Genomic DNA, 25,034 nt, shown 5'->3' on the forward strand with positions numbered 1-25,034 from the left:
AAAAAAAAGGCCAGCGCTAATAGCAGAAATGGTGCACTGGAAAGAGAAAGTAAAAGCCCTTTTCAAGGCACGCTGCAACCTAACGATGAGATGCAATCACCGCAAGAGACAGCAGTCCGCAGCCCGTCAAGAAGGCTGGATGGCCTGCAAGAACTACTTCCTGCGCATGTCTCGGCGGGCGAAGCTAATTCGGGCGGAGTATTTTTGAAACACGAAGTGCCCTGACTGGAGTCCGCCGGTGCTTGAACTTGGGAAAGGAAGAGGAGGGGTGGGAAATGGACCACCTCCTTTGGCGGAACTTGGTTGCTGCGTTGCAGGCCGCCAGGTGCCTGTCAGACGTGACGCTCAGATCAATTGCTCAATGAAGCAAACTCAACCGAGCAGCCATTGCTGAGTGACCAACAGGGATACCAACATCGCCAGTAGCGGACCCCGAGGCCCGCGAGGAGTTCCAGGCAGCTGACCTCCTGTTTCTGTGCCTGTAAATAATAACTAGGGGCAGGAATTTTTCGCGAATAAATCTGAACACCTATTAGACTGCAACAAGTTATACTCACACCAGCGGGTTCTTCCCTTGTGGTTGGCGGACGTCTGCGAGGGAAGTCGTTCGTTGCCTTATTTGACCTGAGCCACTCTGGACGCGTTTGCTTCCGCACTGATTCACTGTGATCGGTGTTGTAACTATCGATATTGACCTGAAAGAAACTCACCCAATCACGAGGCACAGGCGATGCTACAGTGTTTTAACTTCCAGCTAGCCCCGGAATCGTTTCGCGAAATATGCATGCCCCTAATAATGAGTTTCGACGGGGATTTTGAAATAACCGACTTTGAAAATCCGCTGCGAAGCTTGGTTGACTACAAATGGCCCCTGTGTTAAATTTAATTTAATTTCGAGGGAAGTGAATGTACTCGGCTCGCCAAGGCCCCGACCGACAGCCAGCGCGAGAGAGGAAGGTCGCAGGACCTAAGGTGAGGTCACCGCACAGAAGAACTGAGTGAGCACGCAGGAAAACCTGCGAACGCTGTTGGCTGGAGATGTTAACACGGAAGTTTGAAAGAGGTCGAATTTAAAAAAAAAATTGGTTGTCTGTAAAGTCGGTTTACGGACGATAGTTTAACGTGACAACGTCATAACAAAACATTGGTGAAATGATTGCATACTTTTATGAATAAAATTGAATATTTTTTTATTGAATTATCACTATTTTGTATGGATACAAAGGAGTGAAATAAAATCTACAATTTAATCGATGAATTTACTTTTATTTGCACTCATTAATTAAAATATATTTATTACTTTAACGAAGAGGTTATTTTAACTATAACTTTTATACACGTTTGATATTTAACTTCTTCCAATCTGTGTTATTCTGTTAAGGATAGGACGATGATAGGAAAAGTAGGAAACGAATGGGAATGTTTCAAGTTTAATGTGCCTCGAAAAAGTCAAATCGATGGTTGTTCCAATCGGGTGGAAGAGAGATAGATGGGGCGCAAGCGTAAAATGAGCGTAACGGGACACAGCGTAACGGGACACTTTTTCGTGCGTGCAGCCGGCGTTCATCGATTTATTAGACGTTGTCACGTCAAAAACAACAACACTAAATTCTTGATCGTACAAATAAATCACAATAGGAATAAAACGAAGATGCAGATATTCAAAGCTTCAAATAAAAGTGCTGTAACGATAAATCTGAAGTTTGGACATTGTAAGTTAACTTGCATCATTAGAAGACAGAATACATATATTTGTACGAAATATGATTATTTTAGAAGTTGGTATTGCTGTTCTTAATGAAACCAGAAGGCCAATCACAAAGAGGAAAGGAGGATCTCTCATGAAGTGTGTTTTTTTTTAAATTCTATTCATCTCGTTTCTTTTGTTGATGGACGTGGAAGTTACGTGTTCAAATATGTAAGTAATAATTAAAAATAAAATGAGTTGTAATGTTACGCCCGAGAAACGGAAAGTGACAGGAAGTCGTAAAAATAATAACCTTTATTTACACAGTAAATTTTAATTGAGCGAAATGCATATACCACTGGACTCATTTCGAGTGCATTTCAATCCCGGAATAGGTATCATTTTTACGAATAAATGTGCATAGTCTACATAAGCCTACCACTATAGTTCTGAACCAATAAAAACATGACATCTTTGCAATATTTAGTGTAAATAAATAATTACGTTATGCGGAAACGATGCAATAGTATACTTATCACAAAATACAACTAAAACATATGTGTCAAAATTGTTAACAGCGAAAATTTTCATATTGTTCAAGTACAGTAGATAAAATTATAACTACTAAAAATTTCAAATATACCTTTCGTTAATATATATTTAAGAAACTGACATTGCCAATCAAAGAAAACAAATGTAATACCCCTACACTTTAAATTGCAGCTCATTAGAAGTTATTTCTTACGAAAACACGAATTTTAAAGGTTGGAATGACACTCGTGTTGCCGTAATTAAATGCAATAAATTTGACGTGCTCTTAAACTCCTCGCATATGAGTTTATATAAATAACTCTTTTTTTTTGTCATTAGGATTAAATTAACTCTCAGTCACCAAACCTACGACTCGGTGATAGGCCTACCTACAGTATCACATCGCGTATTTTTATATGAATGTAGATCACACAATATCTTACGGCGAATAAGTTATTGCTGGTTTTAAACGTAGCTAACCTGAGCCATCCACACTATTTTGCACAATTTAAATGTAGCTAAAGTAGCTTGGCTTCTGGGTTGTAGCCGTGTCCTTGGCGAATAATTCTGCAGTCGCCATCATCAAAGGAGCAGTTACCTATACTACTTGCAGTAGGTAACTGCTCCCCCTGATGATGGCGACTGCAATGTCGACCGAAACGTCCGGCGAATTATTCGCCGAGGACGCGGCTACAACCCGGAAGCTGAGGCTACTTCACACAATGGCCGTGAAAGCCTGCGAATATTGTCAAATGTAGCTAACTTAACGTATCCAAGCCATCCACGCGATTTTAAAGAATTTGAGAACGTCAAACTGATCCTTGCGTTTTCAACAAAGCGAAGATCCGAAGAAAAAAAAAACTCTGAGTCTGGGTTCACAATTAAAAAAATTAAGCGAGTGCATAGCAAGCCATGCACACGACCTGTGCACACGACCTGTGTGAACTGCGAAATTGGTTCACAATTGAATTCTTACTGTTAATTTCAGCCAATGAAATTTCGCGAACTATGCGACATCTGTTAGCAGTGTTAGTAAATAAACATATTAACTTTCAAAATAACGATAATACTATTATTATCTCGACATTTTCTTACCACAATATGGTTAAAAAATATATACATATTTCTAGTCCCGCCAAAAAAGCACCCTGCTCTTCTCTCATTGGCTGTTGTGCCATGCGTAAGCGACCGAAATAAAATATATTCATTTCACTCCTATGCGCACGACCTCGCTCCCATGCACACGACCAACTTTCTGCTATTGTGAATCGTTAGGTTAGGAAACATGGCGTTCATATCCAATGCACACGACCTACTGTTACTGTTACTGTTATTTTTTCAATTGTGAACCCATCCTGAGATCTGCAGCGGAATGGCGATTCCGCCAGTTAAGGAAGTGGAGGAACAATCCCGCTAGAACAGGGCTCAGCACAGGCACTCCGCTAGCTGCAGAAGGGGTCGCAGGGCAGACCGCGCGGCGCGTGAGGCCACACGCCGCTCTCTCCGCGGGGCGGGGTCGGCAGAAGTGTGTCGCTCGCTTCCGGGGAAAGTGGCGTCGCCCCGGGACTAGACCCCGTGCTTCAGTAGCAGCATGTGGCCCCGGAGTAGACCCCGTACTGAAGAAGCCGCACCACGTCCAGACATGCATATACCGTAGGAACCGGAAAAAAATTCGCGGGTTCAATGACCTCTAGGATATAACTTTAAAGTTCTACGTGCACTCGGTCAAATGTCACCCTCTCATTGGCTGCTGTCTTGTGAAGGTGTCCCAACGTTGCGGCCTGTGATTCGACACAGCTTCGGTCGAGAGTTTCTCACTGGCCCAGAGTCGTCCAGGTGAGTTGTGAGCCAATAGCAGAGGCAGCACTGAGGTATAACTATTTGTGTTTTAGCCTATCGCGAAATGAATTCGCGAATTTTTCCGGTCTCTACTCAGGAAGTATTCGTACTTACAAAACAACGCGGGACCAAGAGGGAAACAGCTCCAGCGCATTTGACATATGAGGTCATGTAGGTCACTGGTTTGCATTTTCTTCCCGGGAAGCATAAAATTAACGAACCTTGAGTCACGGGCCCAAAAATATCCCGAAAAGCCCTCGTCACAACACTTCTATGACCAACCAAACTAAAGTGCGGGGTGTGCGGTCCCCCGGCTGGGACGAGCGGGGCGTATGTCATCGACCGGCCAATCGCACGCGAGCGAAGCACGAGGCACGGCATAGAGCCGACCGCTGGTCGAAAGTAGCACCGAACTAGCTTTATTTATAGAGACCGGAAAAATTCGCGGTAGGCTACACTCCAAACTTTTTCACCTTCATTCTGAGTCAGTGATTGGACCACCGTTTACTTGAAGGACTCCAAGCCAGTGAAAAACCTTCAACAAAAGAAGTATCAAATCACAAGCATCTCACGTAACACTTGTCACGAGTCATTATCCAATGAGCAGGCGCAATTTGTCCTAGTACATAGAGGATCGTGGAGTTTATCCTAGAGGTCACTGAACCCGCGAATTTTTCCTGTCTATTTATTTAGGGCCGGGGTTTTTTTTCCCCCGCGAAAAGATTTCCAGTGTCAAAACTCTGTAGCGTTGTCTGTGTTTCCGTGGTTGGCTGGGTTTATTTCAGGCCCATGTGCACATCTGCCGTCAGCACACCAACCACAGCCATCCAGTGCTGACTGGCCCGGACAAACAGGGCAATGGCCTCTCTTGCAGACGGCCGCCAATCACAAGGGAACAGTCGCTAGCGCAGGCATATCTTATTGTAGTCTAATGAGCGATCTGATTTTTTTTTCTCTCGCGAAAAATGGATGTCCGTAGCTTTATTGCTTGTCTACGGGCTGTACTGCACAGCCTTGTACATTTACGGGTATTATGTCACGCTCTAGAGTCTAGATAACTAGGGACTGGAAAAATTCGTGGTTTCGATGACCTCTAGGATAGACTCCACGATCCTCTATGTACTCGGGAAAAATTACACCAGCTCATTGGCTACTGACTCGTGACACTTGCTAACTGGGATTATTGTGATTCGATACTTATTAAGTTGAGGGTCATTCATTGGCTCAGTCCTTCAGGCAAACTGTGTTCCAATCACTGAAGCGGCAATAAGTTACACGCTCTTGGATTCTAGCGTATCGCGAAATGAAACAGCGAATTTTTCCGGTCTCTATAGATAACTAGAATCAAACAACACGTTTACAAATTCGTGCATATCACACACACCCTCCCCAAATTGAATAATGTCGACGTAACGCGAATAGACAAATGACTTGGATTTGGCCGGGCACAAAAATACGGAGTCTACGGTGGTGCAAAAAAAAAAAATTAGCATGGCCCACAGTTTACATGGTTCAGTTGAGATCAGAAAAAAAATTCGGGATTCATTTGGTGATATGCTAACATTCGAATAACTATAAGTAGATACCTCTGCGCTGCTTCTGCTGTTGGTTCGCTGTTAATCTGGAGGACCCGTGGCCATTAAGAAACCCTCAACCAAAGCAGTATCGAATCACTAGAGACCTGCAAAATTCGCGGATTCATTGACCTCTATGATAAACTCCACAGTCCTTTAAATACTCGCGGAAATGACACCTGTTCATTGGCTACTGACGCGTGAGACGTCTCAACTAGGCTGTCCGTAATTCGGCACTATCTTGGTTTAGTGTTTCCCATTGGCTCACAGTTCCCCGGATAAAATGTGGGCCAATCGCAGAAGCGGTACGAAGGTATAGTTGTTTTGATGCTAGCCTATCGCGAAATGAATCCGCGAATTTTGCATGTCTCTACGAATCACAAGTTACCCAGTTTACGTCCTCTCCAATGCAACTGGCGACGTTTGCCCGAGCCATGCAGAGGATCTTGGAGTCTGCCTGACTGCAGGCAAGACTCGACTCGACCTAGAGACACCACGGTGTCACTCGCGGGTTCACTGACCCCGAGGAGGCAGTGGCTCAAGAAGCCTGCTAACTGGCGGCTGTCTGCTGGAGAAGTCAACTGCCCTGTCCGGGACGAGCCGTTTCCCCTCCGCGCGTGACGGCCGCGACTCGTGCGCTGACTGCGTGGACGTGCGCGGTGCGTCCCGCGGCACAGTCCTGATGCCCCAGCTGTCTGCGGGGCTCCGTGGCGGCTCTCCCGGGACCAGCTGTCAGCCGCGCTGGACATGCGCCGCCGAACTACACTGGAGAACGTCGCGGCGATGGTGTAGTTTGATCAGCGACCTCCAGGATAGACTCAACGGTACCCTGCATGCCCGGGCAAACGTAGCCTGTCCATTGGCTCTGGCTTACTTACTTATTACTAGAGACCGGAAAAATTCGTGGCTTCATTTCGTGATAGGCTAGAGTCCAAATGCGTTTAACTTTCTGCTGCTTCAGTATTGGACCACAGTTTGCCTGCAGGACTCTGAGCCAATGAATAACCCTTGACGAAAGAACTTTCAAATCACAAGCCTTCCAGTTGACAGTTCTCACGCGTCAGTAGCCAATGGGCAGATGAGATTTTTCCGAGTACATAATAGGATCGTGGAGTCTATCCTAGAGGTCATTGAAACCGCGAATTTTTTCAGTCCCTACTTATTACTATACTTATTTGGTTGAGGGTTTCTTATTGGCCACGAGTCCTCCAGACCAAGAGAAAACCAAGAGCAGGAGCAGACCAGAGGAATGGTTATTTGAATGTTAGCATATCACGAGATTAATCCGCGAATTTTTTTTCCCGTCCCTAATGATCATTGGCAAAAAATTTTTGGGTCTATGTAGTCCACAAAAAACTATCAAGTCTTGGTACTTACTTCTTTGGTTGGGATAGTTATTTCTAGGGCCATTGCGCTTTCGCGAAAATATTTCCAGACAAGCTGTGTGTTAAAACTTCGTAGCATCGACCTTGTTTCGTGGTTGGTTGAGTTTCTCGTAGACACGTTGCTGCTGTCGGCACACGGATCGCAACACTTCAGCGCGGAAGCAAACGCGTCCTGAATGGCCCGGCTAAATAAGGCAGTGGCTTCTCTTGACGGCCGCTGCCGCAGTCATAGCTTGTCGCAGGCTAATGAGTGTTAAGATTATTCCCGAAAATTGCCTGCCCCTAATTCGCTGGTTCAGTGACCTCCAGGGCAGACTCCACAGTTCTGCGTACACTCGGGCAGATGTCGACACAATCATTGGCCGCCGTCTTGTGAGACGTCCCATACAGTGTTTCTCATTGGCCGACAAGTCCTCCAGATGAGTTTCGAGCCAATGGCAGTAGCAGCATTAGGTATAACTAGAGACTGGAAAAATTCGCGAGTTCGATGACCTCTAGAATAGACTCCACAATCCCCTACACACTCAGGCAAATGCCACCTGCTTATTGGCTACTGACTCGTGATACCTGTCAACTGGGACGCTTGCGTTTCGATACTTTTTTGTTTGAAGGTTTTTCATTGGCTCAAAGTCCTTCATATAAATTGTGAGTCAATCACAAAATCAATATAAAAATACAGTTGTTTGGATTATAGCATATCATGAAATGAACCCGCGTATTTTCCTGGTCTCTAGGTATAACCAATTGTGAAATTAATGCGTGAATTTTTCCTGTCTCTGCACGTACTGCAGACACGGACAAAGCGTGGTGGAAGCCTGACAAACAGCCACCTCGCGGCCTCCACAGTCGTGTCTACATGCTCCTGATTGGCTGCCTCTCTCCAGTTGGATCCGCCTCCCTAGACACGGGTTAGCTTCGTGGTGCTCCATGAGCAGTGACCGAAAGACAGGTCATAAAAGCAAGGGTTGTCGGGCTTGGCAGATGCTGGGAACCTCCCGTAAAATCACTCCCAATTGTTTGTCAGGAGGGCTCGCGAACACGTGAGCTGTGTGAGACTGACTCCAGCGTGGAGGGGCTGCAGTCCAAAACATTTAAAAATTGGCAGATGTACGGGCGAGAGACCACATAACCCGTAGAGACCTGCAAAATTCGCGGATTCATTTCGTGATAATATGCTACAATTCAAATAATTATAGCTTAGCGCTGCTTCTACCACTGGTTCACTGTTAATCTGGATTAATGAGGGCCAATTAGAGACCCTCGCTCAAAGAAGTGTCGAATCACAGACACTCAGTCGAGACGACTCACAAGTCAGCAGCCAATGAACAGGTGGCATTTGCCCGAGTGTGTAGAGTGTAGTAGACTCTATCCTGGAGGTCATTGAACCCGCAAATTTTGCAGGTCTCTACAAGCGTAGCGGCAGGTGGCCTCAGCCAGTGAGCAGGCGTGCAGCAGGCGAGAGAGCTGCAGACAAGCACGCTGGCTCTCACTGGCGCAGTGACAGATAGGGCACGATTGGCGATAGGCCGTGTTGTCACGTGCTACCCCCCCCACCACCACCACCACCACCCCCCGCTGCTCTGTTCCCCCGCGTACAGCCAGGGAGAGCGCTTCTCGTCCACTAGGAGCTGACCAACTGCACGTTAACTAGACATGCACACGCTTTCAGTCGTCTTCATTGAGTGTAGCTCAGGTATTTGTGTCCTCACGACTTTGGCAAGGACACAGCTAGCAGTGGATATCGTGCATTGGAAAGAAAGAGTAAATAGGGGGGACCATGATAGACCTCTCCCTCTGGCTGTAGCTATTGGAACTGCCTCGTCTCTTGTTGCTCAGTGCGTGTGGTACCAGCGCACCTCACGTCGCCTTTGTTAGCAGCGCGAGATAACAGACAATGAGCTGCTGTGCAGCACCGCTGCCTGGCACACTGGCACACCGGCACACCGGCACACCGGCACACCGGCACACCGGTGGGCACGGCGCTGAGCTGGGAGAACACACACCTCACAGGGGCGTGCGGCACACTGCAGTGTGCTCTAAGGGCGGTATTCTAAGACCTTCGGGTGAGGTAGTGAATAAGCACTGCCTTGTTGGGACACAACTGTAATTTAACTCGTGGGCCGTATTCCAAAACGTGTCCAAACCTAATCCCAGTAAGCAAACAAATCTGCAATAGTTTTTTAATAAACGTTGCCCTGCGCGAGGCTAGAAACTGGTTTTCAACGCATTCTAGTGGACGTTTCGCAACCATCGATACAATTGCTACGGCAAAAAGAAATAGAACGGCGTTTCTAATATTCCTAAATACTTTTAAAGTTAATATTATTTCTTGTAATGACTATTAATGTTTATGCTTACAAAATGTATTCTAGGATAATTTCGCTATCATAAAGTTTAATTTGGCACACCAACACGCTTGGTACAAAATGACTATATACGAGCTAATGGCGCCAGACGTGATTCAGCCATCTGGACGAATTCAACGAAAAAAGCGAGCTCTGCTCATTTGTGGAATCTGGGCAACAGAAACGGCAACGGATAGACACCGAAATCCGTTCCCTAAACAATAAGTGACTGGTCGTGTCCTGTTTCTTGTGCACTAGGAGTACGGCCAGGGTACAGGTGTAGCGCATTGAACACCTTAAACCCTCGTGTTTGTGTCGTGCAATACCGGCCTAGGTGGTGTGTGGTGGACACGGGGTCGCAGGTCGCAGCTCGGGCAGTGGCGCAGCTAGGTCCACTCTAGGCCGGCGCGCGTGTGTGTGCGCGCGCAGGGAGTACCTCCCAGCTGAATCTCCAGTAAGATGCCAGCCTCAGTGAAAGAGCTATTTTAACGTATTCGTATTTCTGACTTAGACATTGAAAATTCTTGATGAAAAGACATAATTATCTGATTTTGAAAAGTACTCAAAGTTTAAATAAAAAATTTACACGTAGTGCGGCAATACTAAAAAAAAAAAAATAATAATATTTTTACAAAGCAAATAGAACCGTCTTTAAAGGTTAGCTGCGGGCTGGAATTATTATATTTATTCCTATTATTATTCAGTAGTAGGGGTTTATGGGGTTGCGGCAGCGTTGAAATAGAAAATATTTGTTACGAGGATAGTTGATTACGGGCAGCAAGGCAGGCCAACTCGCCAGGCAGTCCGCGCGCTCACACGCGGGTGGGGCGTTGTTCAGTGCCGTTACACGCCTAATCGGGTTAGCGGCGGCGCCTCGTTCCCCCCGCTTTCTCCTTCTCCCGAATTGCTCAGCGCCTGCGTGAAGCGGCGTAACTGGGACTCCATTGTTCTGGGAGCTCCGGGCGATGATGACGCGACACTTCGAAAGGTTTGCGAGACCATTCCAGAAATGGGTTCGTAGGGGTATAAAAACGGCAACTCCGGCTTCCGAGGCAGTGAAGTGGAGGGGGTGAGCGACCCCTTGGCGAGCGATAGCGGTCGACGAGAGACGGGCCTCGTGTGCGGAGACCGGCGCATCGGGACTGTGTCGTCGTGTGCGACGGACGAGCGAGTAGCGCGAGGCGGTGTGTCGGGACAGAGGTGCGAGAAGAGACGAGCCACTGCGGACAGAATGAAAGAGCGGTTCATTGTTGACAGACATTTTCCAAAGCGTTGTAACTTAATTAACAGTGTAAATAGTAGTTAATAAATAAATCTGTGTTCAGTTAATTGGGCTATATCCTTCAAGGAAGTTGTGGCAATATCGCGACGGGCGAGTGACGGGTGGACGCGACGGCCCCCGGTCAGGTGCGGCCTCGGCTGCTCCGAGACCACCTGACTGCTGGCCGTGGCGTGGCGCCCAGCCTGTTCCCCGGCATTCCACCTGGTGACCTCCCCCCCCCCCCCCTCCCATCCTGCTGACCGGCGAGCCGCTACCTCAACACCGCCGCGCCTTCGGTCGGTTGTGTTCATGGTCGTACATTCCGGTAGGATTTGGGGGGGGGGGGGGGGGAGAGAGAGAGAAGTTGTTGCATCTCCCCCCACCCCCCGGAAACTAAAAAGCCCCTCACCGATGGGGGCATGTTATCACCTGCAAAAGCTTGACTGTAAAACGGGCTTGATGTCTTAACTATTTATGGGAAACTGTCTGTAGATTGACTTGTAAGCTTTTTGGACATACGCCATACGCCATTGCTAAGCAATGGCGTATGTACAAAAGCTTACAAGTCATGCACTCCCATTGCACGAATCTTTCAAAGATTGGTTTCGTCTGTATATTTTGAAGTTTCTGGCCAAATTATGAGGAGTATAAAAGATACAGGTACCGTAATCAGAGATGGCGTGTCGGTTAACTTCACACGCAAAATCTTGCCCCCTCTCTTCTGTGATTTCCGCGTGGTCGCCTTGTGGATCCTACAGATTGACGCACCTGGTTATGATACTTTCTCGTCATGACTGCCAGTTCACCAGCGCGCTTACATTTTACGTTTCGTCTGAAAGGGCCTCAACAGATATTTTTGTTAAATGTTATCTAAAAAGCGGTAACAAGTCACGTAAGAGCGCTCAATCACAACGACGACGTTAGGTGATTATCTGGTGAAATTATTAATTGTGACTCACTAAATGCTACAGAGAGATATCGGAGATCCAGCGAAAATCCCCTTAGTTGATAGGAATGCCAAGGAAATGAATTTACTTGTTGGGCGCGGAGGTACTGTGGCATGACAGCGCCACCTGTCCCTGCTGGTCCGAAACGTCCCGTGGCTGTTGCGGTACCTGTTACCTGTTACCTGTTCCGGCTCCCGGCGGGAACAGGGAAGCCTACAACTCACGTAGTTTCGGTTCTCTACCACGTACGTGCAACTTCGGATTTCTCTCAAAAATTGAAATTAAAAAAATCGAAGGGTTGGGTTAGGTTAGGTCAGTCACAACATGCTTGTTTCATTGGAAACTTCTGCTTTAGCGGCTGAAGTGGCGTTAATACCAAAACGCAAAACCTCGGAAATCTTCGGAAATTCTCGCAGGGAACCGAAACTACGTGAGTTGTAGGCTTCCCGCGGGAACATGTCTGTCTTCCAAGCAACTCTCGCTGACGCGCGCTGTCAGTCAGATGCTTGATGCTGGGGTCAGCACAGGTTATGCTTAGTGGCCGGGGAAAAGGTCCGCGGATTAATTTCGTGATTTGCTAACATTCGAGCAACTAGTACCTTTGTGCTGCTTCTGCTATCGGCTCACTGTTAACCTGGAGTACCTACTCGTGGCCAGTTAGAGACCCTCGTGTCGAGTCACGAGTCATCAGCCAATGAAGGGAAGCCTTCATTTCACAGACGAGAGAGCCACACCCGAAGTTCCCCGAAGTTCATGCTCGCTTTTTTGTTTACATGATTTCACATTATCTTTAATGTAGCTATCCTAACCAAATCAACCGTCCACAATGTTTTAAAGTATTTATAATGTAGCTAACCTAACCTAATTGACCATTAGTTTATCATGAGTTACAATGAACAAAAAAAACCGAAGATGCACGATCGGGCGTTTGGCTCTCTCGTCTGTGAAAAGAAGGCTTCCCGCAGAGGACCGCAGAGTCCATCCAGTCGCGCTGGCGGAATGCGACACACAACCTCCAGTTCTGATTCTGCACGTGGCGACACTTCGATGAACGCCGGCTGCACGCACGAAAAATTGTCACGCCTGAGCCGAGCGTGCAAGAACCGGCCAACCACCGTGCGAAAAAATCTTCTATAATATCAAACAGGATGAGGCGGGCTTTTTATCTAATTGTTCGTGATTATATTTAAACCAATTATATAAATTAAATTTGCAAAAAACTGTAAATAATATTTGAAAATTAAAAAAGTATGCAATTTTTCATCAATGTTTTCTTATGACGTTATCACGTAAAATTATCGTACGTAAACCGACTTTACAGACATCCCCCCCCTTTTTGTTTTGTTTTCAAGTCCTATTTTGGAACATCTGTCGCAGTTATTGGCACCACAAGGCATAAACACACGCTGACTTCACAAAGCATGGGCACCTGAAAGAGGCATAGCAATGCATGTTGTGCATTAGCTAGTAAGCAATAAGCATCTAAATAATGAATGTTACACAAGTAACATATATATGTCTTCTTCGACTTATGTCTCTGTGGGCAACAGGAAAACAAGGTATCGCGCTGAAGTAAGGACCGTTCTCGAGTGCACTTTAACGGATGGTCATTTCTGTGTGTGTCTCAACACAACTTGATTGACCAAGGGTAGGGTCCAGGTGATATTAACTAAAACTTAAGATCACCTAGTTAGGTTGGGTACGCAAAATTTTAAAAAATTTCTAAATACATGACGATGTATAAAATCTCACAAAAACTGACCGCGAAGGTGCTCCAGTGACTTGATATGGGGGTCAGTAACACAGGGAAGGAAGGTGGGTGTTTGAGTTGAGAGACGGCAGGGCGAGATCCAGTGCAAGTCAGAGTGTTGCCTGCCTGCCTCGTGTCTGCTCTCTCTCCCCCCCCCCCCCCCCCCCCCCCCCCCCCCCGTGTGAAGCCCGAGACTTCTGCGACGTGGGAAGTGTGCTGAACGGCTTCCCCTCGTCGACCGAGTGTTCCCGTGCACTCCTGGGAGACAGGCGGGGCAGGCCCCATCATCCCGTCACCCCTCGTTCGCGCGTTCCTCTACTCTCACCATGGGGTCTAGCATGGGCGTCGCAAGGATATATTTGGGGGGGGGGGGGGGCTGCAATTGATTTAGTTGTTGAGGAATATCCAGCCCCTGGAAAAAAAAGCGCTCCCCCGGGAAAATTTGGGGTTTGAAGGTGCAAAAAGGTGGTTTTTAGGCATTTTTCTTTCCTAAATATTCTAATTATAGTGGGTTGCAATATATAATTTATTTTTTATAAAGAATATCTTCAGAGAACAAATTTGTAAAAACACAGTGCTCACATTACCTTGATTGGACTAAATGCACCATGCGCAACATATGGGTTATATCACAGAAATCATATTTTTAATATAACTGCGAAAGTAAATATATTATTGGAGGGGACGAAATTGAAGACTTTTATTATTGGGGGGTACCTGTCCCCCCCCCCCCCCCCCCCCCGGTTGCGACGCCGTCTAGTCGAGGCAGCCCCATTGGCTGCTTAGTTAGCATATGCTCTGTCTGGCGGGGCAATTCACGGCGTTGGGCAAACAGTCGACCACTAAAAAAACTTATGAAAGTACTAGATCTAGTAGGAAAGTACTAACCGTGGACAGATTCGCGACGATGGTGTTTGGACCGTGAGTGCTGAGGGACGTGTGTGTGTTCCCCCTGGAGCGCCACAAGAGCGCGGCGCCGGTGTGCTCGCAGGCAGTCCGTGGCAGGTGGCCGTGATGGCGGCGCCCAAGATGTCCGTGGTGGGCGAGGCGGTGCGCCTGGTGGCCGCGGGCTCCACCGCCACCTTCGAGCTGAGCGCGCTGGGCTTCGCTCGCGAGGACATCAATGTGCACATCATCAGTGAGTGCTGCTCCTCCTGCTCCTCCGCTCTGTGCAGGAACTAGCAGGGAGACCCAACATGCACATGCATGTTGTTTTCCTAACCTAACTAAAACCTTTGAATATATATACTGTATAGAAGTCGCCAGCCCAGGTTACAACTTCTAATACTGTTTTGAGGTAGTTGGTTAATTCACCGCCGCAATCGCCACCATCTCTAGGGCATCGACTTGTGGTGGTACCACCTAGCGGACAAGTGTCGAACTCTTCAAACACCCCTTCCCCCTCGCGTGGAACGACCTCGAGCTGCAGTGAATGTTGGGTGGGTGGTGCGGGGAATGACAGCGGGCGACAGTGCTGCGCTCTAACGTGTAAATAACAACCTAAGACGATACAGGACGTTACGGCAGCGCACTGCAGCGGTTGAGTTCCCAAGCTGCTCATCATACGCTTCTGAAAAACGTAGAGTAAATCCTATTCACTCGCGACTTCTATACAGTATATATATTCAAAGCTAAAACTAAGTGTATTTTGGAGGGGTCCGGGTTATGGGTAGACCCAGGTGCGTATACGCCTAGTCGTGCTGGGATTAGCCATGCAGGGAGAGGGTCGCATGCATCATGTGCTAGGAGGGGGATTGGCCAGCCAATGGCAACGATTGATGCCATGACTAACTCCCCTCACTCTTAAATGGACGTAGTTATGCAAAAAGTAACCAACCCACATGAAACCTATTCTGAGTATTTTGAAGTTAAAGTTAATTATAAATTGCAATTCTCCTATTGATAATATAATGTGGGTATGATTTTAATGGTCTAGTATAAATACTGATATAATAATAGCAATGACGGTATGATCAACCTTGTACTATTTTCATTTATTTTCAAATAAAATATAACAAAATTGTGGGTTGGTTCCGTTTTGAATAACTACGTCCAAATCTACACTATAACTAGAGATAGGTTGCTGGGCCCGGGTAAAAACCTGCATAGACACAGGGGAAACCCTGGGCACATTCATGCGGGATGCAAATTGGCATGCATTACATGTAGGAATTTACAGGAGACAGAGGATGGTCTGGATGAAGTGTTGGACAGAGTAGAAAAGAGTCTACCTAAGATGCACATCAAGTTCTGCCATTCCCGATTACACCCGAACAATTCACCTTCGGACAACCTCGGGATTTGTTTTATCTTTGCGCAGGGAAAAATGAATTCAAATATTGAAAGTGGTCGGTTAGGTTAGCTATATTAAAACACTTTAAAACAGTATGGACGGCTAGTTAGGTTAGTATAGCTACATTAAAATAAACAGAGAAATATAAATATATATAAATAATCCCGAGGTTGGCCGAAGGTGAATTGATCGGGTGTAATCGGGCAGTGACAGAACTTGATGGACATCGTAGGATTCCTGAATTAGCAGAGCGCTGGCCATTTTCAATGGTCGTGCTCGAATTTCTGTGGAAGGTTTCGTGAAATGTGGAAATTTTATCCGATCAGAATGAAGTGGTAAATACAGTGATTTATTTTGGAGGGATCGAAGTTACATTTATTATTGATTTGAAACTCGGTGAACATGTGGTCTGTTGAATCAATTACACCATTAGGTGGAAATTATGAGAAACATTGATGTTTATACAATACAAAAATAATTAACTGTTATTATAAAACCATTCGCACAAGCTAGGCCTGCACCAGTCATAATTTATTTTTGTTGTGATAGTTTCTTCTGTAGAAACATCCATACCTGCTACCATGGGTGCTTTACTAGCAGTTTTGCTGTAAGCTTCTAGCGGAGCTTGTATGAAACCTTCCATCGTGTGACACAGGCTTTAGCACTGACTTTTTATTGCTGGTTGGCTAGCTTTAGCTGGCTTACATGTTTATAATTTACTCTGTCTTACATTTTGAAACCCTACACTCATCCCCTAACCTTCTATTGGACCCCAGAACCCCTCTAACTGTAGTTGGTACTTCAGCTGACTATGCCATGGATGTTGGCTTACACCCACACTAAAATTATTACAATCAATGACTGTCCGTAAACGAATATCACCCCAACAGATGTGATGGTAATTAAGTGAAACTTAAAAACTGTTATTTGCTACTCGGAACATGCATGCATTGACAATCTGTACCAAATAAATAAAAAAAAATTCAATTCTTTTTCAGCTCAAGATCTCTGTTACATTTTGTGGATTCCGCTCTATAAATACCCAAGTCTTGTTGCATTACATTGTGACTATTGCACCTTCCTTAGTGAGGGGTGTATTATGATACTATCACAATATACGTGCTGAAAGGACTGGCTAGGTAGGAGGCAGACAAGAGTAATTTATTTTTAAAACTAATTGAACTGTACAAGTTAGAATATACTAAAATATAAATCTAATTAATTAAAATTTTAAAATTTAAGCTCTTGAAGAAACCAAGTGGTTAGAAGGTGATGTTAATGTGCCGAGTTTTATGAATGGCAGATGTGAGCACTTAGTATACTATTATTTTGCAAATGTGAAAATCCACTGCAGATAAGAATTAAACCACTTAATACTGTGGATCAAGCTGAAGATATATCTCACTCTAATCTTTTCAAACAGTTGTCATAAATAACCCTTAAATGGGATGTCATAAATTAATTCACACTATAAAAGTGTCTTACAGTTAACAACAGGATGCCAATGAGGCAAAATCAGTAAAGGATATAGAAGCACTTTGCCTGATATTTGCTTTCAAACATTGTTAATTTTGGTGGGTGGGGGGGATTTATGGGGTTATACCCCCCACAATCCCTTACCTTGATTCACCCCTGTGTAAATAATTTTGGCAAAACAAAGAATACCTAATACATAAATTTTGCCATCACTTCTCTTCTCATCGTTACATGTACTCTCAATCTCTTGTGAAATTAATTATTTTTTGCATCCATTTATTTGTCTATGACTTGTTGCTTTGAACCATGAGGTGTACATGTTAGTGAAAAAAAAAACTTTACATTGTATGCATGAAATAAAAATCAATTTAAAAAAACAGTACTGACTAAATAATTGCCTATTCCCAATGAGTTCAACTATATATAGCATGGGCATTCTGATGTCCTACAGTTTCTGTTTACAAATCACATTACCATTGAAAATGCCCTACAACATCTTGCATAAATTAATGGAACAGTTCTATTCTTGGGCTTGAAACGTTGAATGTTAAATCAAATTCCACAGCCACAACCCCAGAGACCACAAGTGCATTGGCGCTATTCTCCTTTACATCCAAGAGTTAAATAAGAAATACGTAAGAGTAGGGGGCCCTACATGCTTCAGCATGCTACAGTGTTGTAAAGTTCACTGCATCATCTACCATGTTCATAAGGCTCGAAAGGAGATGATCGTAAAGAGACAGTTACATTAGTTCACAGCTCATACTAGTTTCAGCCCATAAAAGTCTAGTTAGTTTGCATTCACGCGACAAGGCTAATCTTTCAGCTCAGCTTTTCGTCATGATTTACGCCAACTCGTTAAAGTGGAACACATAGTACTGTGGGGGAAAATGAAAGTTCGTAGCTGTGATGCAGATAGCCTGCCGGTGGTTGACAGTTGATTGCTACAGACAGACAGTGTCGAAGCCAGTTGGCAGCCCTGGTCTCGTCAGCTTGGCGTCGACTGAAACCAGCGAGCGCTCACGCGGGACGAGGCTACGCGCTCTGCTGTAGCCTGAACCGGACAGCACATGTCGCCACACCCTGCGCAGGCCCCAGCAAGCGGCCCGTGGCGGCGCGCCTGGTGGAGGAGCAGGGCGGGCAGTTCCGCGTGGAGTTCACCCCCGGCGAGGTGGGCAGCCACCTGGTGGAGGTGAGCGTGGCGGGCCAGAAGCTGCCGGCGGGCCCGCTGGTCGCCAAGGTGTACAACAGCGCGCTCATCCACGTCACGGACGTGGGCAGCGGCGTCGTGGGCCAGCCCTGCCAGTTCAGGGGTGCGTACTGTGTGGGTACAGGGGGGGGGGGGGGCAAGGGTATTTTGCCCTCCCCCCCCCTCTGAAACCTTGAAGTGGGGGCAAACAAGGGCAAAGAAAGTGTTGTGTAATCAATTTTTAGATAATAAAACTGCTTAAATAACACCATTTTCCACCTTGAAATACAAATTTTCCCGGGCCACTTCAATAGGGGGGATTGATGATTCTTTATAAAAAGGTATATTGCCCCCCCTTTGGAAATTTAGTTGTTGCGCCCCTGAGTAGGTACACTCTAAAACTCCCTCCCATGCTTATATCACTTTTACCGTCAAACGGGGTGAACGTAAACAGTCTGTTTAGAGAACGATACAAACTTATTTTTTTAATATAAATCAATCTTAATCAATTTGGCAAATTTTTTGAAAACAGTAAAATTTTTAATTTAATGATTATATTCATAAAGCTTTTTTTTTTTTTAGCAGGTTGTTTCTATTCACCCCGTTTTATTGCACCATACATCATGTGTAGAAACTGTTTTTGTTAAGTAGCTTTTGGAAATGTAGAAAAATCAATAGGTTAACTAAGTTGACTTTTGTTCACTTTGGGGAAGTATCTAAAATTTCATTTTTTTTTTCGTTGAGAAATCAGGTTGATATATTATTTTAAGTAAGTTGAGGAGATTCGTGCATTAGTTGAGCGAGGTGCAGAATGTTGGGCACGTTGGTTGAGTGCGGGGAAGTGTCGAAGGCCGTGCGTGCGGAGTGGCACGGAGCGTGCGTGGTTGCAGTGGATGCCAGCCAGGCGGGCGAGGGCCAGCTGGAGATCTCCATCAACGATGGCGAGGTCCCTAACCACGTGCAGGTGGTGGGGGGGCGGCCGCTGCCTCGTCAGCTTCACCCCGGACCAGATCAAGCCCCACCTCATCGACATCAAGTTCAACGGCGAGACCGTGACGGGTGAGTGCCGTGTGCTTCACGACCAAGCGCGGCGCTCGCAAGCGTGCAGCATCGCCTCAGTTGTTGGCTCCGACTTCCTCTGACCACTCTTGGCCTGGCCGGTCGCGTGAGGTCCGGAGTGTGGGTGCTTGGAGGATGACCCTGGCTTGTAATTAATGTGCCTCTTTCCCCCTGTGCCCGAGGCAACCGTCCTGGCTTGCTGGCTTCAGTCTTGTCAACATTAACGTGTCATTGTGGGAGTTTGGGTGTATAATTTTGTGGGAAAATATTAAAAACCAAGGCTATCTGCATGTCCATGCTCTACTGTGTACAAAAATGTCAGTGAAAAATCCAGTTTGCCATATTCACTTTCCAGAAGAACAGGTCTAAGATGATACTATCAAATGAAACTTGTACAAGCATGTGTAATGGCTCTTAAGTGCTATTCCCAACTAAATACTTTCAGAAATCTTGTAAATGAAACATAACAACAGTAGCTGTGCACGCTAGGCCACTACTTCAAGGGCCGCCTACCTGGGCACACACACGGTGTGCAGAGCTTCAGAAGATACCACGCGATTTGAAAACTGCTGAAGATATCCGAGAGGTGTCTGTTTACGAAAAGCATTCAAGAATGCCCTGAGGGCAAATGGGATATATTTTTTTTCCTTATTTCATTTTCAAACTGTATTTTTAGGCTAATGAAAAGGGCGAAAAGGCATGTTTTCCCGGATAATTTTAAGGCCTGAAACAGCCTGTAAAAATCCTTAAAAGCACCCAAGGATCTTACATTACACCTTTATCTTCCTTTTCTCTGCCATCTAATATTATGGCTACCACCGAAATCTCATAGTTGCCCCGTACACGACGAGGAGACTGCGCGCCAGTTCTGAGCCTTGCGCTAGAAGCACCAGCGAGCGTCGCCTCAATCATCCCACCTCACCGACACAGACACACCCCTGACTAGGCGGGCTTCTTACGAATGTGGTTGCTGTTCTGTTTTCGCCTCAAAATAACTCTCCCTTGCCAACTGCAGGAGAAAGGAAGAGCTAGAGTTAAGAGACAATCTTTGGCATGAAACAATGTCAACACGTGGTAAGAGCTGGCTGGTTCGCAGGGCTGTCGCCCGATGCCGAGCACGGCACGGTAGAGTGAGCTGTGCCGCGGTGTGCGTAGGATGCCCCTTCGTGTGCGCGGTGTCCGGCTCGAGCCGGGTGTCGCTGACGCTCAGGAACCTGGAGCTGGTGCCGGTGAACGAGGTGGCGCGCTTCCACATGGGCGTGGACGGCAGCGGCAGCGCGGAGCTGGCCGTCTCCGTGAGGGGTGAGCGCAACCCCCTTCCCCCCTCCCTCAGAGACATCAGCGAGTCAACAGGTCCAAGATGTTCCCAAACAATACCATTGCTCGATGTTCGCCCCCGTGCACAGCACTGCCATTTCAATGTGATGTTCCAGTGTTAAGTAAGAGGTGAGTTTTGTGATATATTAATATTCAAAAAATTGGTATCTCATTATTATTACTTTCTCCTGGACATGTTATGTCCTAGACACTTAAAATAACATTTTTAAAATTAAATATTTGATGTTTTTTTGTGTGTTATTTAATTTCCAGTTAGGCTTTTTACTAATAAAGTGTCATACCCCAGTTTTCTCTAATCCATATCTCGAGTCACAAAGAGTACCACGAATCTTAACTCTGGAATGTGAATTTAAGTCTCGGGTATCGAAAATAAAATATAACAAAAAAATTTAATATAATATTAACTCTAGTGTTAAAAAGTTCAAATGTTAAATGTTTGTTTCATGAATTAATATTTCCGAACCAATGTATAATTTTATTTTGTTTACATAGTAGTTGCATATTAAAAGTACTGTCTGAGGGAATAATAATAGAATAGTTACAAGGAATAGCACAGATAGATCTAGTAAATTCTAGAGTTTTGAGTGTTGAATTATCGACTTTACTACTTTTATGTACGTCCAATATTTTCCTTCTAATCTTCGATGATTCAAAAAGGCCAATCCCTGAAAATAGTTGTCAAGTCATAAAAATTCGCTGGTGTTCCCATAATGTCATAAAAGTTGGTTCACGCTGGGGTGGGGGCAGTGCCGGCCGTGCTCTGTGCTCGTGGCCGCGGGAGGAACGCGGGGCGTGACCCCGAGGTCTGCGCAGGTCCCGCGGGGGAGCTGCCGGTGAAGGTGACGGGCAACATCCACAGCGGCTTCACGGCAGAGTTCACGCCCCGCGAGGTGGGCCCCCACTCCATCACGGTGGAGTACAACGGGCACCCCGTCAGCGGCACGCCCTTCGTGGCCAAGGCGTACGACGCCAAGAGAGTGCTGGTGGGGACGCTGCCCAAGGGCTCCGTCGGCAAGACCCTGCAGTTCATGGGTGAGTTTCGTCCCTCGGTCATCCAACTACAACGCATTTGTCCCTTCGTTTATAAGTGAGACTGCTGGATGATAGAGAACAAGTTAGATATCTGTTGTTTTTGAACCAAATTGATAATGTGCAGATACAATTTTAAGTGTTTCATTTTTTTAAGGCCAATAATAAATGGAGGTTTTTTTTTTACCTCGGGTCATTTATGCTTTCAGCAAAACCCAGGATAACATTAGTCTGAAAATGCATATAAGCTACTAGTTTCTCAAAGTTACTGGTGTTTAATGCTAACTTAGATTTATTTTGTCTAAATATTTTAGCATACAAAAGAAATTTGTTGTCATTCTGAAGATACCTGTAGCTTTAAGGATAGCAAAATTATGCTAGGCTAATTTTTTTTTTTTTTTTTTTTTTGTTTGTCCTTCCATCTTTTTACTACAATCTCACATTACATTTTCACGTATGAAGAGTTCTCTTTATTGCTGCTGGACTCCCTTCACTTGCTCGACAATGAACACCACCATTGTTTACTCTGAGCGTGCCTGGTATTCTTGTGTTCTGCCGTTGTGCGACCATCCACAGCCCTTGCCGAGCTGCAAGGCTCGTTAAACACTGCATGCAGGTCCAACTGCCAGCACTGCACGGCCACCCTTCCAAGGTTGCCCCGTGTCTACACGCATCAATACACTCTGCAGTTTCCTTCGAAGACATGTTTGTGAATCCCCTTGCTTTAAGAATATTCCCTGTTAAGGCACCGCCCGCCCGGGCACACACACGGTGCGCAGAGCTTCAGGAAAAACAACACAATCTGAAAACTACTCAAGATATCCGATTGGGGTCTGTTCACGAAAAGCATTTAAGAATTCGTTGAGGGCTGATCAGTAGTTTTGTTTCCGGATTAAGTTTTTAAACTTTATTTTTAGTAGAGTTCAGATGGCTAAAAGTCTTGTTTTCAGAGTAATTTTTAAGCATAAAATGACTGGTACAGATTCTTGAAAGCACTTAAGGGACTTGCATTACACCTTTACCTTCATTTCTTTGCCATATAATGTCACGGTTGTAGCTCAAATTTCATAGTGGTCCTGTGCACGACGAAAAGACTGCGCGCCATTTCAGAGCCTTGTGCTTAGAGGTGACACCGCGCTAGAAGCACCAGCGAGCGTCGCGTTTATCATTCCGCCTCACTAACACACATGCACCCCTGACTAGGCGGGCCCCTTATTACGTTCTCCCATTTGAGGCTTGGATAATTTGGCAGTTTGGCCGTATGTTACATACTCTTTTTCAAACGCTCTGTTCTCGGTGATGTGCTAGACGGGTGACACGTGAGTGGTTAGCACGGCAGAGGACGGGATATGCGAGCCTGTCCCAGAGTGGGACTGAGGGCCGTGCTTGTGCCGCAGTGGACGCCAGCCAGGCCGGTGAGGGCAACCTGGAGATCACCATCAGCGTCAGAGGACAGAACATCCCCACACAGGTGCACCCACAGGGCAACGCGCGCTTCGCGGTCAGCTTCGTGCCCATCGAGCCCACCGACCACGTCATCAGCATCAACTTCAACAAGGAGAGCATACCAGGTGCGTGCGTCGTTCCCCCTTCGGTGCTCCTTGCTTGGTGCGGTCTGTCTGCACGTGTCTCCCGGCTGAACCAACACCTGCGTGATGGGCACTGATACAGATCCAATTACTGAAACATTTTTTTTAACAGATCTGATAGTCGATGCAATACTTTTCGTAAATAATGACAGTGCAAGTCCAGAAATTTAAATAATTTTTATTTAATTAGTCAATACATTAATAGATTTAATTATTATAAGAATTTTTGATAGATTACAAAAAAAAGTATTTTACTGCATAAAATTTATGCATAACAAAATGTACGTTATGCCTTTGACTAATTAATGAACACAACATTCAAGTATTGCCTTAAATAACAGGAAAATTTGAGTGAAAATGCCTACGGAACTATAATCAGTTAAGTAGAAAGTATGGGTGACATCTGAATAAATGCAGTTATTGTACTTTTGTCATGGGTATCAATAAAAACAATAACACCGAAATCCATTGTTTTAAAAAATGAAATTGGACTGAAAATAAAACCGTTGTCTCTACAGAGCGAGTGTTGGTGCTGGATGAAGCTTCCGCTGGGGTGTATCAGCGTGGCTGTGAACACGGAACACGTCGCCCAGCGGTGACGGGTGTCGCGTTGTTGCAGGGTCGCCGTTCCTGGCGCGCATACAGGGAGACTCTCCGCACCAGATCCTCGTGTCGGGACCGTCCCTGACCTCGGCCGCGGTCGGTAAAACCTCGTATTTCACAATGAGCAATGTTGGCGGGAGTGTCGAGGACATAGAAGTCAACGTGGAGGGTGAGTGTTGCTCGGTCCGCACTCACGTGTCGTTACCGGGACGAAAGTCTGGCTGTGTTTGTAGCTGCATCACATCCTTACTTATTCTAATTGCACTCAATAACTATTTAATACTGTTTCCACTGAACGTTTGTACTATTATTGGATAGATGATGTGATACATGTTGCATTTTATTAAAATTATATGTAATTTATGTCTAAACATTATTATTACTCAAGATGTAAGCATTTAGGAATTCAATTTATGGCAAATAACTAGTAAACAAAAAAAAGTACTCTTGTTTGTGTTTCAAAGGTTTAACAATTAATATTACAAAAAAAAAGTTTTACAGCTATTCGGATATTTTTTGTTTCAATGTTGCAAAAAGAGTAGTTGGTGCTAAAATACATCAAGGTTAATTCATCGCATTTGTTGATCTATGTATATATCATGAAAGCTATGGGATGCACCTGTATAAAGTTCAGACAAGTCAGTAGTTTAATAATGTTGTAAAGTCTCAGTTAAGCGTATGTTTCTGATAAGCCAATAGTCTGATGCACTGCAACTGCTCCTTACGAAGGTGCTGGGTTCTAAATGTGCGGAGGAAGTACTGTCGTGTGCGACAGTGGCAAGTGTCTTCCACACCTGTTGCTTTCTTGCTGTCGGAGGTGGACTCTCTCTCTTTCTCTCTCGCCTCTCGTCATTGGTCAGCCCCGAAGCTGTCCGACACGGTCCTTGATAAGTTACCTTAACTCGTTACCACTTGCTTGAACCTTTTTCATTTGAAATAGTTCAGAATAAAATTCTATGTATCTGAATGTAGAAAATATAGCAAGCAATCTTGATTGTCAAGGTAAAAGGAACAAAAAAGAAATATTTTTTTTAACTAATGTTTTATTGACTGAACCGACACATACAAGCACCAAGACTTTATGATGGTTTACAAAATCTTTACTGTTTTAGTAAAATTGTCAGTCATTCAAGTGCTAA

At 45.4% G+C, this 25,034-nt stretch overlaps 1 protein-coding gene across 1 annotated transcript in view; it reads left to right on the top strand.

Annotated features, from left to right (window-relative positions):
* LOC134536204 (filamin-C) overlaps positions 1 to 25,034 on the top strand; it is a 131,697-nt gene that overhangs the window by 79,563 nt on the left and 27,100 nt on the right. Inside the window, 8 exon segments of the mRNA XM_063375857.1 lie at positions 14,311 to 14,457; positions 18,180 to 18,401; positions 19,168 to 19,247; positions 19,249 to 19,336; positions 20,492 to 20,638; positions 21,488 to 21,706; positions 23,101 to 23,274; positions 23,912 to 24,064. Coding sequence (XP_063231927.1) covers positions 14,311 to 14,457; positions 18,180 to 18,401; positions 19,168 to 19,247; positions 19,249 to 19,336; positions 20,492 to 20,638; positions 21,488 to 21,706; positions 23,101 to 23,274; positions 23,912 to 24,064 — 1,230 coding nt within the window.

The sequence above is a fragment of the Bacillus rossius genome, chromosome 10 (assembly GCF_032445375.1).
Source record: "Bacillus rossius redtenbacheri isolate Brsri chromosome 10, Brsri_v3, whole genome shotgun sequence".
NCBI lineage: Eukaryota > Metazoa > Arthropoda > Insecta > Phasmatodea > Bacillidae > Bacillus > Bacillus rossius.